At 38.2% G+C, this 13,034-nt stretch overlaps 1 protein-coding gene across 1 annotated transcript in view; it reads right to left on the minus strand.

Annotated features, from left to right (window-relative positions):
* The window catches only part of LOC104082900 (tetratricopeptide repeat protein 1), a gene marked incomplete at its 5' end in the record, with an annotated part of 17,030 nt that extends 4,739 nt beyond the window's left edge, over positions 1–12,291 (minus strand). The window contains 3 exons of the mRNA XM_009586171.1: positions 4,232–4,286; positions 10,369–10,517; positions 12,255–12,291. Coding sequence (XP_009584466.1) covers positions 4,232–4,286; positions 10,369–10,517; positions 12,255–12,291 — 241 coding nt within the window. The remainder of the gene's footprint in view (positions 1–4,231; positions 4,287–10,368; positions 10,518–12,254) is intronic.
* Between the last annotated feature and the right edge of the window lie 743 nt (positions 12,292–13,034).

Genomic DNA, 13,034 nt, shown 5'->3' on the forward strand with positions numbered 1-13,034 from the left:
GATTTAAAAGTTACTTTCAAAGTGTGCTGTAAGTTAAGCTTTCATTAATGTAAAACTCAGAGGTTATTTCGTCCTGAGCAAACTTCAGTGGCAAGTGGCAGCACTAACCTGCAAAGGCTGAATGCAAAATATGAACGTAATTTAGGTACAAATGTCAGCTTTGGAAAAGTTAGACCCTTGCAGATCACATAGCAGAAATGGACTTGGTTTGGCAACAAAACATATTTCTTCTAGTGACATCAACTTCATCAATCACGTGCACCACCACTTGCACACAAGAATTCATAGTTAGGTAGCCTGGAAGAAAAATCCAGCCAAGAATGTGTACTCTGATTTATTTACACACAATCACTTAAGAAGTGGTTTCAGCTTCTGACAAACTATGTGGTAATGAGCTGTAGCACTGGAAAACAGGAAACACACTTGGGGAAGGAGGAAGATGCACTCCTTTTATTTTGATTTGTTTGTACACAACTCCAGTTTTCATGACAGTGTTTGTTAGTTGGGTATACCAGGACTTAGTTTTAGTTGAAAGAATAAAAGCCTAGGAAAACAATGTTACTGGTTGATTCATTGACTAAAAATATGAATTCAATTCAATATCGAAACTTCAAAGGAGCCAAAGCATGAAGTGAGACATTCTTTCTAAAGATTTTGTGCTGATTAATTTAAGTTTAGTGTCAGTGCTCCTGGACAGGCGTAGCCTGGAACTGTTAGGATGCATCTGACTTGCTCTCCTGGAACCAAAAAATCTGGGGTACAACCCAGCACCTGAGCTGACTCCCCTGTGAGAAGGTGGGGAAATGAATCCTTGCACACCTGGCACTGTTTAACCAGTAGTCAGATAATCTCCTAAGATTACCACAAGCAATTGTCTATTCTGACACAGTACTCAGCTGGTAAAAGCATTAACAATGTTTTTGAAAAAGAAAAGTTGAAACAGCTTAAAACAGATACATTGTATAACAAAAACAATCCAAAGAAATCTCTTTACCACCACACTGTAACAAGTTTGTCTTCTTTCATTCCTTCCGGAACTCCCATCTAATCCCCCTTCTTCAATTGTAAGGGTTTTTCCTTGACCTCAGACAGAACAGCAGCATTTTGTAAACCTTGGCAAGTATTTCCTTCCCAGGCCTTCATCGTTAGATCCATGACATCACTGCTATCTCTCTTACTGACAAGATACAGGAAATTTTATAACACTTACAAAAATTAGTCTGGTTGCTGCCTGTATTCCTAACTTAATTTTAAGTGTTCTATTAAAAGAATGTATTACAGAAAAAATCCTCAATTTGTATTACACTAGTGATCACAGGCAGTGCTAAGAATAAAATACCACCTGCCCAATTGACACCATATAATTTTAACAATAAATGTGACAATTTATAGGAATCCTGTCACACGCAAAGGTTGTGGATGAACATAGGGTTATACGCTGTACTACCCCACTCTTAGTCTGGTTTTCCTGGCTGTTTACAACAGTAAACATCAGTGTATCTCCTTGCATGTATGTAATGTCATTGAGAAGGGATTCCTTTCTCAAGAATCCCAATATAAACAGCCTGAATTGGTTCCCAACTGAACTGGAGAAGTTGTTCAGGTCAGTTCAGTTCTGAAATCCTAACTGCCACTGGATTAAAGATCTTTTTTAAAGAGATCACATTTAGTCTGAAATCTAGGCAAAAATTAGCAGTATAGAACTAGGTTTGTAATGGCAGTTTATAAAGGTCGATTTATTGTTTCAGTATAGTCCCTTGTGATTAGTGAGGCCCTTTAGACATTGGTAACAATGGTACAAAGGGAGACTTCAAAAAAGATCAGGAATTGTCTTCATATTACTTTGTGTTGAAATCCATCCCACGTCCTACAAATGGGCACGATCCTTCTGGAGGTTTTCTGCATTTGTCATTTATTTATAGCACTATCACACTTAGCCTTCTTTATTTATGGCTTGTTCCAAGTACAGTGGTAGAAACAGAATCTGATGAGGCTCTAGAAAGCCTCACTGCAACTTTACTAGGTCAAAACAGGTACAAAGCAAGAGCTAATCAGACTCCTTGCACAGCAAGAAAAAAAAATTAAAGAAAAATATCAGCTTTAGCATAAGTCCTTCAAACAGTCTCTTCTTCCCAAATATTTTAAGAATTAGTGTTACAGTATGCAAGACAGACTGAGTTTATTTAACCTGATTCTCTGCAGAATCGCAAAACGCTGTCTTCCCCTTTCCCATCCCAAACCCTCAAAGCCTACTCATCTTAAAACAGCATTTCATCTACTACTTGTGACACCTAGAATGAGTAAACAGATAACTATTGAAAGCTATTTCTGAAACAGGTTAGGTAGGTAGTTTATCTTACACTGTCACTTGTCCTTGCTCTTTTGTGTGGATTTTCTAAACAGTACAATTGAAAAGATTATATAAAAATAAAAACTCATTTTAAAAAGCACCAGAATGTCAGATTGGCTTATGTAGTGTCTGAACCTTTAAGAATTAACAAACCCTGTTAACTAGGAGACAGTAGACAATGTTGACAGCAGTCGTCTTTGGGGCAGAAGGTTCCCCCCAAAGCTGTTAGTTTAACCATAACACTGTGAGTGGTGCAAGGAAGTGCTTTATACTTAAGATTACACGTGAAAACCAATCTTGCTTGGGCAATCTTATTTAAGTAGTTATCCTTTTGAAATACATCAATCCAATTAAGATATTACCCAAGCAATACCATACAACATGATGATGGGGACACTTACATCACAGAATCATAGAATCGTTTAGGTTGGAAAAGACCTTGAAGGTCATCGAGCCCAACAATTAACCTAGCACTGCCAAGTCCACAACGAAACCATGTCCCTGAAGCACCACGTCTACACGTCTTTTAAATACCTTCAGGGATGGTGACTCAACCACTTCCCTGGGCAGCCTGTTCCAAGGCCTGACCACTCTTTCAGTAAAGAAATTTTTCCTAATGTCCAGTCTAAACCTCCCTTGGTGCAACTTGAGGCCATTTCCTCTCGTCCTATCGCTGGTTACTTGGGAGAAGAGACCAACCCCCAACTCGCTACAACCTCCTTTCAGGTAGTTGTAGAGCGCGATGAGGTCTCCCCTGAGCCTCCTCTTCTCCAGGCTAAACAGCCCCAGTTCCCTCAGCCGCTCTTCATAAGACTTGTTCTCCAGACCCTTCACCAGCTCTGTTGCCCTTCTCTGGACACGCTCCAGCACCTCAATGTCCCTCCTGTAGTGAGGGGCCCAAAACTGAACACAGGATTCGAGGTGCGGCCTCACCAGGGCCGAGTACAGGGGCATGATCACCTCCCTACTCCTGCTGGCCACACTATTTCTGATACAGGCCAGGATGCCATTGGCCTTCTTGGCCACCTGGGCACACTGCCGGCTCATGTTCAGCCGGCTGTTGACCAACACCCCCAGGTCCTTTTCTTCTGGGCAGCTTTCCAGCCACTCTGCCCCAAGCCTGTAACGTTGTGTGGGGTTGTTGTGACTCATTCAAAAATTTATATTAATTAAATTCTCTTTTCTACAAACAAGTAGAGTCAATAGTACCCTTTGGTATAGAATTGTAAAAAGTCAAAAGACAATGAGCTACGCATTTAGGAAATCTAATTCCACTCCTAGCAAGGCCAGATGCCTGTTTGTAACACTAGGTAGGTCTAATTCAGCCTCCACACAAACAGAACTGAAATACTATATAAATCAAGGTAAACTTGAAGACTTGGAGGTCTATAGGTTGGAAGTGCTACAAAAAGAACCAAATTTATTTCTTCAGACACAAGATTAAACATGCTCAGTTATTACAGCTGGTTGACTTCTTTTACATAAAGGTTTAGTGAAAACCCTGTTTTATCCCTTTCATGCGAATGTTTCCTTTGAAGGTTTACTTGCAGAGAGAAAGGGCAGAGCAGTTGGTCTGTTTCAAACCATCTTCCCCTGCTTTTACATGCATCAGTATTAAATTGTTTTATAAGGTCTTGAGTATTTCTTTCTTTAAATTTAGCCAATAGCCTTTTCTGTATGTAAGTTGGCTAGAACTTACTGTAGGTGAAACCAAGCAATAGAGAACTACAAAGAAATCAGGAGTTTTGTTTAACACAGAACAAGTATTTCCTTTAAGATCTACCTTCTTTAAATTTTATACAAGAGATTCTACTCGTGCATTTTTATTTTTCTAGTAAACTATGAAGATTATTATGCAAGTTATATGTACATGCTACTTACCTAACATTTCTTTCTTTAATTTTTCATTCCGCTCTTCAATTTGTCTAGGTAATCGCTGTGGAGAGAGATAAAAATTGGAATCAGACCCATGCTTTCAATAATAACGTAGGTTATGGAATTTTAATACACATACCGAGGATACACTGCTTATGGCTTAAAAGGAATCCTTATGACAAACCACACTTTCATCTTATTTTGGAAACCTGTAATTCATTCTATGACATCAGTTCACATAAACAGTAAGTCCTAACTTGTAAGTGCAGGTTTCATACAGGCATACATTTTTACCGCTGAAAAACAGATCTGATCTGTTTGCTCGGGATTTTAACTGAAAAGCTTATGGAATTTAAGACACTTACAATTAAAGTATATTTTAGCACTATATCCTCTGCTGCATGCATTAAATTTGGTAAGAGGCTAGAGGAACTAAGCAAGCACATGACTTCTGAACATAAACACAGGTGTAATGAGGAAAACATCCATGAAGTCAGCTCTCAGTGGCATCACACTTCAGGGAAATCTGCACTGTGAAAACACTAATGTTTTCTAAATACATATATTTTATCATTCATAAATGATAAATGAATGAACTGTTTATGAACTTCAGGACATAGTTTAACAAGCAACATCTTATTATGCAATATATGGCATAGTTCTAAGGAGGACAGAGCATTACAAATGAGGGCCTCGATTTGACAATTGATCTTGGGGAGGGAACTCCAACAGTTCATCCTGAGCAAGTAACAGTTCACTAATGTGCTTTTTCCCTCCTCAGAAATGGCACCAGTGTTAAAATCTGTTGCACCATCACAAACAAACTTATCACATGTTTCTAATGAGCATTATGTAACTGCATGGTCTACGCATTCTTAATGATTTGAGATTCCCATTTATGCCTAGAACAGCTGTGACTCATCTTCCATCCAGTACTGGCGTTTTGCTGTATCACTGTAATAATAATTTTTAATTAGAATTTTATATTCACTACAACTAAATTTACCATTGTATCATTTAAATTTTGCATTTTCTGTACATCAGTTAAACACAGTATTAAAATATATTACGAATTACAGTCACTTTTTATACATCTTTTTCATATTTTTCAGAAGTACTATTTCAGGCTTTTATACTATTCTTATGACTGTATAATTCTGGCAGTTCTGCATGCAATTATATGCATAACTATGCTGTCTCTTCTTGTGGAGGTCATAGCAAATAAGACAGATCTGCTGTAATGGTGCTATCAGTAAATTAATTACAGTTGCAGACTATGGTAACAGGTGTGGAATTCACTCCTGATACACTTTCCTTGTGGTAATTGGCTTCTCAACACAGTTAAAGAATTCATTTCCTAATCTTGTTCTTCCTGTCATTTACAGCGCCAATCGTCATGGATAGATTTGTCATCCTGATATCATTGCTACAGTGAAATAAGACATTCATCTCAAGAAAAAGCCCATTGACAAGGCTGCCTGACTACTCCTCTCCTCTTCAATGCAGGATACACTGGTGAACACAGGCAAATACAATTCATTTTCTATAGTGATGGGAAAGAGAGGTGGTATATCCCAGAAAAAAACCCAGAAAAACAAGTACTAAGGAATACAGTGCAGATATATATGGATAGCTAAGATTGAAACCAGCCCAGGCCCAGCATCACCACCAGTGAGCCAGATCTAATTAGCCCAGCCAGACCTCATCTGACTCCTGCTGACCCAGAGGGGCTTATTAAGTTGGGTGGAGATCTGGACCTAAGCTGCCTGCATGAACACATGTGTGGATATCCCCAGGCTCTAAATTCAGTTTGCATTGTGGTGTGAGATTTGCTGAATCTTGGATGAGTTTGGCATATATGCCAATATGAGAGTGTGTGTGTCTCACATTTGGACATCAGGCTTTAGCAGGAAACAAAGACAAATCCTTGATCTGAAATACATACTCCATGTTTTGTCTGTCTGAATACTACTATTCCAAAGACTCAGCATTTCTCACTCCAGAAATGTATTTGCAAGGTTAGTTATCTATAGAAAGGTATCTGTAAGGACAGCTATTTATTTGGTGTCTCTGATACTTATGTCATTTTGGTAAATAAGTATATCTGGCCTGCCAATCCCTCAAAAACTATGTTGAAGCTAAAATTTACACAACACTGTTACACACCTGCTAAAAACAAAACCTAAAGATTGATACCATATAATTAAACACTTTCTGGGAAAGCATCAATTACAAAAACATTGTAATTTCAAATTGTTTAATTTGGCATTGAAGATGTCAAAAGTAACTAAAGTGTGCGACACTAGGATTTAAATCAAAACACTAGCACTTACACCTGAAATACAAACAGTACTGAAATTTTAGAGCAGCTACCAAATCAGGAATCAAAGCAAAGAACTACTGTGTATTTAATATTTTTAAACTGTCATTTAACAAGATCATGACATTCCCTAAAGCAGCATGTGAAATATTTTCTATGTACAGGAAGAAGAAAGATTTGCTCTAACAGTGAATGAAGCTAATTGGCAGATTCTCTCATTTTCATTACCAGTGAGGGGGAAAAAATGCGACATTTCTGCAAAGAGCAATGCATTTTACCTTACAATAAAGCAAAGCTTCTTGGTCTCCTACATATTAGATGTGTTAACCACATATGTGGAGTCAACATTACTGCTGGAATTGGTTTTTTATTATGAAATTTAGAGATTTATTTGAATATTTTAAAAAGTGTAAAACTAGCTGTCAGTATTTCCTTAACAATTTTTCAAGAAGGGAGTTTTAAGCTTCAGTCTCAAAACATTGCTTCTACCCTGAAACTTGACAAAGAACAGGATGAACTCAGGGCAGAATGTCCTAAATCCCACTGCTCTATAAATTGAGGGCATTTTGTACAAAGTGTTCTGCACCACATGTGAGCCTAAAGCCTCTGCCTAGTAAAATGAGGTCAAGGAGCAGAAGGTATACAAAACAGTCAACTCTGTACTTCCCAGCTACAAAAATTAAGAATAAGTTACTGATAGTTCTAAAACATTCCTGAAAGATGTCCAGGAGGAACATCAGCACTGTTTATGATTCTCTTCTAGCCCAAATCTCCACTGGTTACTGAGCAAGGGCTCTTTTGTGAGATTATTAGAGGCATACTTACTGAAAGAAAATTGTGGTTTTGCAAAAGGTATAAAGGACAGTATCTATACTTTCAGGGGGTACCAGTGAGCCAAAATATATGTATTTTAAAACTCCTTACATTTTGTACCAACTACTGACAGTGTTCCCAAATCTTAATCTGTGGAGTCCTGACTGGTGTTCATAACAATCTGTCTAATCTTCATAGTTGTTCTTTGTATGATGAGCTGCTAAAACACACTCCTTATACACTAATACTATTTTACCAAGTAACTGGCTAGATTACACTAGGCCTCACTCTGGAGCTAGTCTAATGCTAAAAGACTACAAGCTACAGAAACTAAACCCCGTTTCCTTTAGAAATGTCAGCAGACTCCTTGGCTGAATTCCTGGGTCAAATAAGCCATAGTCTCAGCTAGGAGACTATAAACAAGGCCAACACAAATACTCTTTTCTAGACTGTGATGGACCCATCATATTCACTACCCGTGCAGTAATGATGTTTGACAAGCTTGTCATTTATTAAGCCATTGCCAAGAGCTAGGTGATAAAGTGCTCTCCTGCTCTCAACCAGATGCATGCAACAAGCATCAGGGGGTTGTTTCACAGTACAGTAAACTGGCCTTGTCAGTGGGTGCTGCCAAAAGGGATGGCCCCAATTCCTGCACTGCCTTGACCACGTCTTCTCTCCTTCTCACTAGCATTTGCAGTAGGACTTGTCTGACTGCAAAAAGCCAAGGCAATATAAAAGTATTTACTTTGGGGCTTTTTGGTTGCTGGCTTTTTTTGCTCGCTTGTTGCTGTTTTTCCCTTTAGCAGAGTCAGTTGTCTGCCAGACTCATATATAGAACCAGCCACCCCCTAGGGTCAGACATGAGCTAGTACCAGCCTAGCACAACTGGACAGCTTTGCAAGCAGCAGGCAGTTAGTAGATCAGTTTCGCTGTTTTGTGAAACCATACCCTTACAGGAGTTACACAGTTAAGCAGAATATTTTTCTGCCATCAGTGCAACTGATCCAATCCCAAAGGAAGTAATTTCAGGCAAGGCTTCTTGTCTAATATGCTATAAAAGCAGTTTCTAATCTGTCACTTACAACACCATAGTATGGGGAAGGGGGGAGGGGGAAATCACTACTAATGATTTATTTTCCCAAATGGAGAGTTAAAACAGTTAAACCTAAGCCTTTCAAGAATATTTCTGCAGTGCCATATTCAAAGTGGTTTTAGAGATAATTTTGTGGGTGAAGCAAATGATTTTTTTTTTTTCTTTATGGGGCAGAATATGTTCAGGTTCACTGATGTGAAGCTGAACTAAAATAATGATGCCCTTTGAAAATTTAACCAGCTATAAAGAATGTCAAGTATTGGCATATGGATTTGGGTGCCCAACTAAGAATTACGTTTTAAAACTGCATCCATTTACCTTAAAATGGAAGTAAAGAATAGTTTGGCTGTTGTTTTCCCTGCAGAAGATGATCAGCTCTTTCCAGGCTCTCTGGTGCTTGCAAACCATTCACCTACCATGACATGAAGCTCCCACTTTGATAAAAAGTGACCACCACTATACTTTTTATAGTGGCTACCTTTCATTAGCCCATGTTCCTTCAAAACTACAGGCTGCCTGGCCACATCTCTACCGCATTTGTCCTTTCAACACAGTCTTCATAACCTCTTTTCAAAAATAAGAGCAGCAAGCAGCCTGTAAGAGGAGCTTTCTGCACAAAATAAATTTCCCTTCCTGCTACCCTTGTGAAAAGACCCTCTGAACTTGTCAAATCCACAGCTATTTTCCACACTGAGCATTAACATAGTAAATATCACTAGAAAAATCACTTCCTGCTGGTATTTTACGCAAAGAGTTACTTAAAACCTCACATCAGCAGGCTGTGGCAGTGACTTTAAATCCCCATTGTGTAGGGATTATTTATGTGTTAGTCAGGAAGTGCTAGGGGTTTACGTTTTTTCACCCAAGCTGACACATCCTAAAGGCCAAGGAAACTTTTAAAGCATTTCCTTACACTTACGGACATATGGCAAAGATTCTGCAAGAAATGTTTAATCCTGAAGTATTTGTAATTTGATTGAAAGTGGACGCTGGAACCGAGTACTAAGTTGCAGATTTTTTTTTTTTTTTTTTTTGTTTAGGACAAAGAAAGTAACTGAATCAGGACAGGGTGCTGTTTGCAACAGGTGCCTTTTTCTTCAAGTGAAAAGCTAAATTTTTGAAGATTAATAGGAGACTTCAGTCACTATTAGTAAAATAACTCAAAGTGGCCAATATGCACACAAGGCATAGCAAAGAACAAGAACAGAAAACAGCTAAATCAAGAAACAAAAACATCAACATTTTAAAGTAGACACAAACATAGGTACAGACGGATAGAATCCTGTCTCTTTGCCACTCTCAAAGTTATATAATCAAGTCATCAAAAAAAGTAATTATTTTATAATTATGCCATAAAGGCATTCGACTGCAAATTTACCAATCAGAAAAATAATTCTACTGAAAGAAAACCAGACTCCCACTAATTAAACAGCTAGCAAGAACTGTATTATAGGATGCTTGTATTATGATCTCCAAATTGCAGATCCGTATTGAAATGATGGCTACTAAAATGCAGCAGTGGTTCAGGCAACCTTTTCTTGCACATGCATAAATACAATTCACAACCTCAATCAGAAAACTAGAATGAAGTGTGTGCGCACGCGCGCGCGCTATTCAACAGCTAAACATGTAATTACGTGCTTACAGCTCAGAACACATTTACTTTCACTCATTTTACAAAGGTAAAAAGAGGACTATGCTTTACGGACCTCAGACTTGTCATGGAAGTTGTGGCAGTTCATGTAATCTTTCTTACGTAAAATCAGATGAGAAAACCACTACACTTTCAGACTCAAAAAAAAAAGTTATAACCACCGCATATGAAGCTGCTTGCATAAACAGCATTAAATATTTAGAATAGGAAAGAAAAGACCTTAGTTTAAAGTTAGGCCAAAGTATACTAAAAAGGCTTACCATGCAAGCTTCTCTGGCTTGATGAACTGATGGGTCTTTTTCTAGGACTGCCTTATAATCTTCCAGAGCTTCATCTAGTTTTTCTGTTTTTTCATACAGTTCTGCTCTCCTCAGCAAAGCTCTAATATAGTTAGGATCTAATTCCACTGCTAGAAAACAAAAACAAAGCACAGTATTTTACTTGAAACATTTCTACACCCCTCCAATGAATTCTTAAGTGTGTATTAAATTCTTAATAGTTATCTTTATAATGTAGCTTAGAATCAAGCTGAGTCACAGTTTAAAAGCTAAGTCATAATTCAGAAAGGCATACATCTGCCTATGAAAATCTAATGCAAATGATCATATTTCATTTAATGACTAAAATCTATCACAGATAGAAGTGATTTATAATGCACTAACATTTAATTTTGCAATACTATGTATGTAGAGATTCTAAGTGATGCTTAGAAGGACCTGTAAGATTTTTTTCAGCTTTTGTATATTTAATAAGTGTATATTATTAGATTACAGCTAAAGTTAAATATACCTAAAGATACACATAGCAGGGAAAATAAGCATTTCCCTGCTTATCTCAGTTCAAGTTGAGACAAACTCCAGGAGAACTACTGGTGGTGTTCTGAATTTAATATCAAACAGTCAAAATTGGGTTGGGAATCCACAAGCGGTTATATTAGCTCTACAAGTTAGCAGAGAGGCATACTGACTGAATTTAAGCTTTTCCTCTCCTTATTCCCTTGGTAGCCACGACCGTGTTTACAGATGCAGTTAAGACTGAATGCTAAACTTAGCAGTAACCTGCAAATGGTAATTTCTCAAGAATTTCTTCATCCATTTTTCATCATAGAAAGAGGGAGTATGAAAGACTGCCCATTCTATAATTACTAACCCATTAAAATGCTTCTCAGGACAATTAAATCTAGGATCATCTAGTTAAATATTCTAGCTTATTTCTTCTGGAAGGACAAAGACAATGCTACAGTCAGCAAGTTGCAGGTTAGTGTGAATTGCTCTGCTGTGCTCTAACTGTTGCACTGCAGTTTGTAAGCCAGTCCCTGGGGAATGTCAAGCAATGGTAGGTTTAAGTCTCACTGCTGCAAAGCAGACCGATTCCCTTTCAGCCACTACAAAATTAGCAGAAATGTTTTTCAAAATGCATCACCAAAACAAGGCAAACCCCCACAGTGACAGAGGCCAGCTAGAATTTGTTACCTTCAAGAATACTTTTAGCATGTACAAATTCGTATTTACTGTACAAGCAGTACTGGCACACAGCCATTGGATTAGTTTTCTGATTGGCAATTTGGACTTTTTTCCCCAGCTATCATGGGGAGTTTAACAAATATTTGAGCATGGGTGAGTGGGTGGAAGCAATAAAGCAATGCACAGCTGAAATGATTTCACCAGAAGTTGCAGAGAGAAAAATATGCAGGACAAGAACGGGAGAGCATAAGCTCTTGTGACAAAGCAAAAGCCTTGCATAAAAGGGACTTGATAATGCTTTTAACTCTATAAGGCCTCACAGTTCTTTGGAATCTGGGATTAAACCAAGATTTGGGGGGGAGGGGGGAATGGCAGGTGGAAGTCGGTTTAAAATAGTAGGTGTAAGGAAACAGCACAGACTTTCCTGTTAAAAAAGTACAAATAGCAGCCTTATTGGCACAAGAGAATAGAAAGTAAATTATTACAGACAGGAAAAGTTTGATAGACATTTTACAAAATAAATAATATAAATAATTCTAGATTCTTCCACCACAGTTTTTCTATAAATTCCTTAAAGACCCTTATGCCCAAAATTACAGCTCTGCAGTAAGGCACCAACGGGCATAATTTTTGTATGAAAGATCTGGCACAAGAGCAGCACACAGGAAAAAAGAAAGTCATACCTTTGCTGCAGTCACTTAGGGCAGCTTCCACCTTGTCCTAGAACACAAAATAGTTTTGTTGTATTTAAGTCATATTTCTTGGGAACAGACTATTTACAATTGCAAGCAAAAAGATTTGTCTGGCATTCCAAGGAACTGGGATGTTCATGTAATTAAGGCTTTTCATACCGTTGTTTCTGATGTAAAGCTCTTTACCAGTGATTAGCTTCCTCTCTGTGAAGGCTGCCAGTGTTCAAATTGCACGGCTGCCCCACTAATCGGTCTGCACTGAACAGCCAGCAGCAAGCTACAGTCAAAAGGCTGAGTCACATCTGTAGGCCTTGGCTTAACCGAGCTACAGCTCGTCCACCTTTGTCAAATAATTACAGAGTTGGAACAGACAGTTCCCAATACTCCCAGATAAATTCTTGTCTGTACGAGCTAAGACATTTGGAAAGCAGATACTGCCTTTAGCACTAATACAGCTTTCTCTACAAGGGACGATGCATGAGAGTTACAGAAGTGGTAGGGACAAGATTTTAGTGCACCCAGACAACCATAGGTAGAAGATGAGAGCCAGGCAATCTGCTTATAATGAAACAAGAAAAAAAAACAGAAAAGCTGAGACAGACATCCTATTTTCATTCAAACTAAAAGGGCTTAAAAAAAAAAAAAAAATCAGGCTATTCTGTGCTTGTATTGTTGATCTAAGTAGCAGTAATCTTTCTACACCCAAAACAGAAGCTGTCTCACAGAAGAATGCCTCACAAGCTTTTATTGTAGTGCAAAGCAAATGGATGC

This window comes from Fulmarus glacialis, unplaced genomic scaffold, assembly GCF_000690835.1.
Source record: "Fulmarus glacialis isolate BGI_N327 unplaced genomic scaffold, ASM69083v1 scaffold36189, whole genome shotgun sequence".
NCBI lineage: Eukaryota > Metazoa > Chordata > Aves > Procellariiformes > Procellariidae > Fulmarus > Fulmarus glacialis.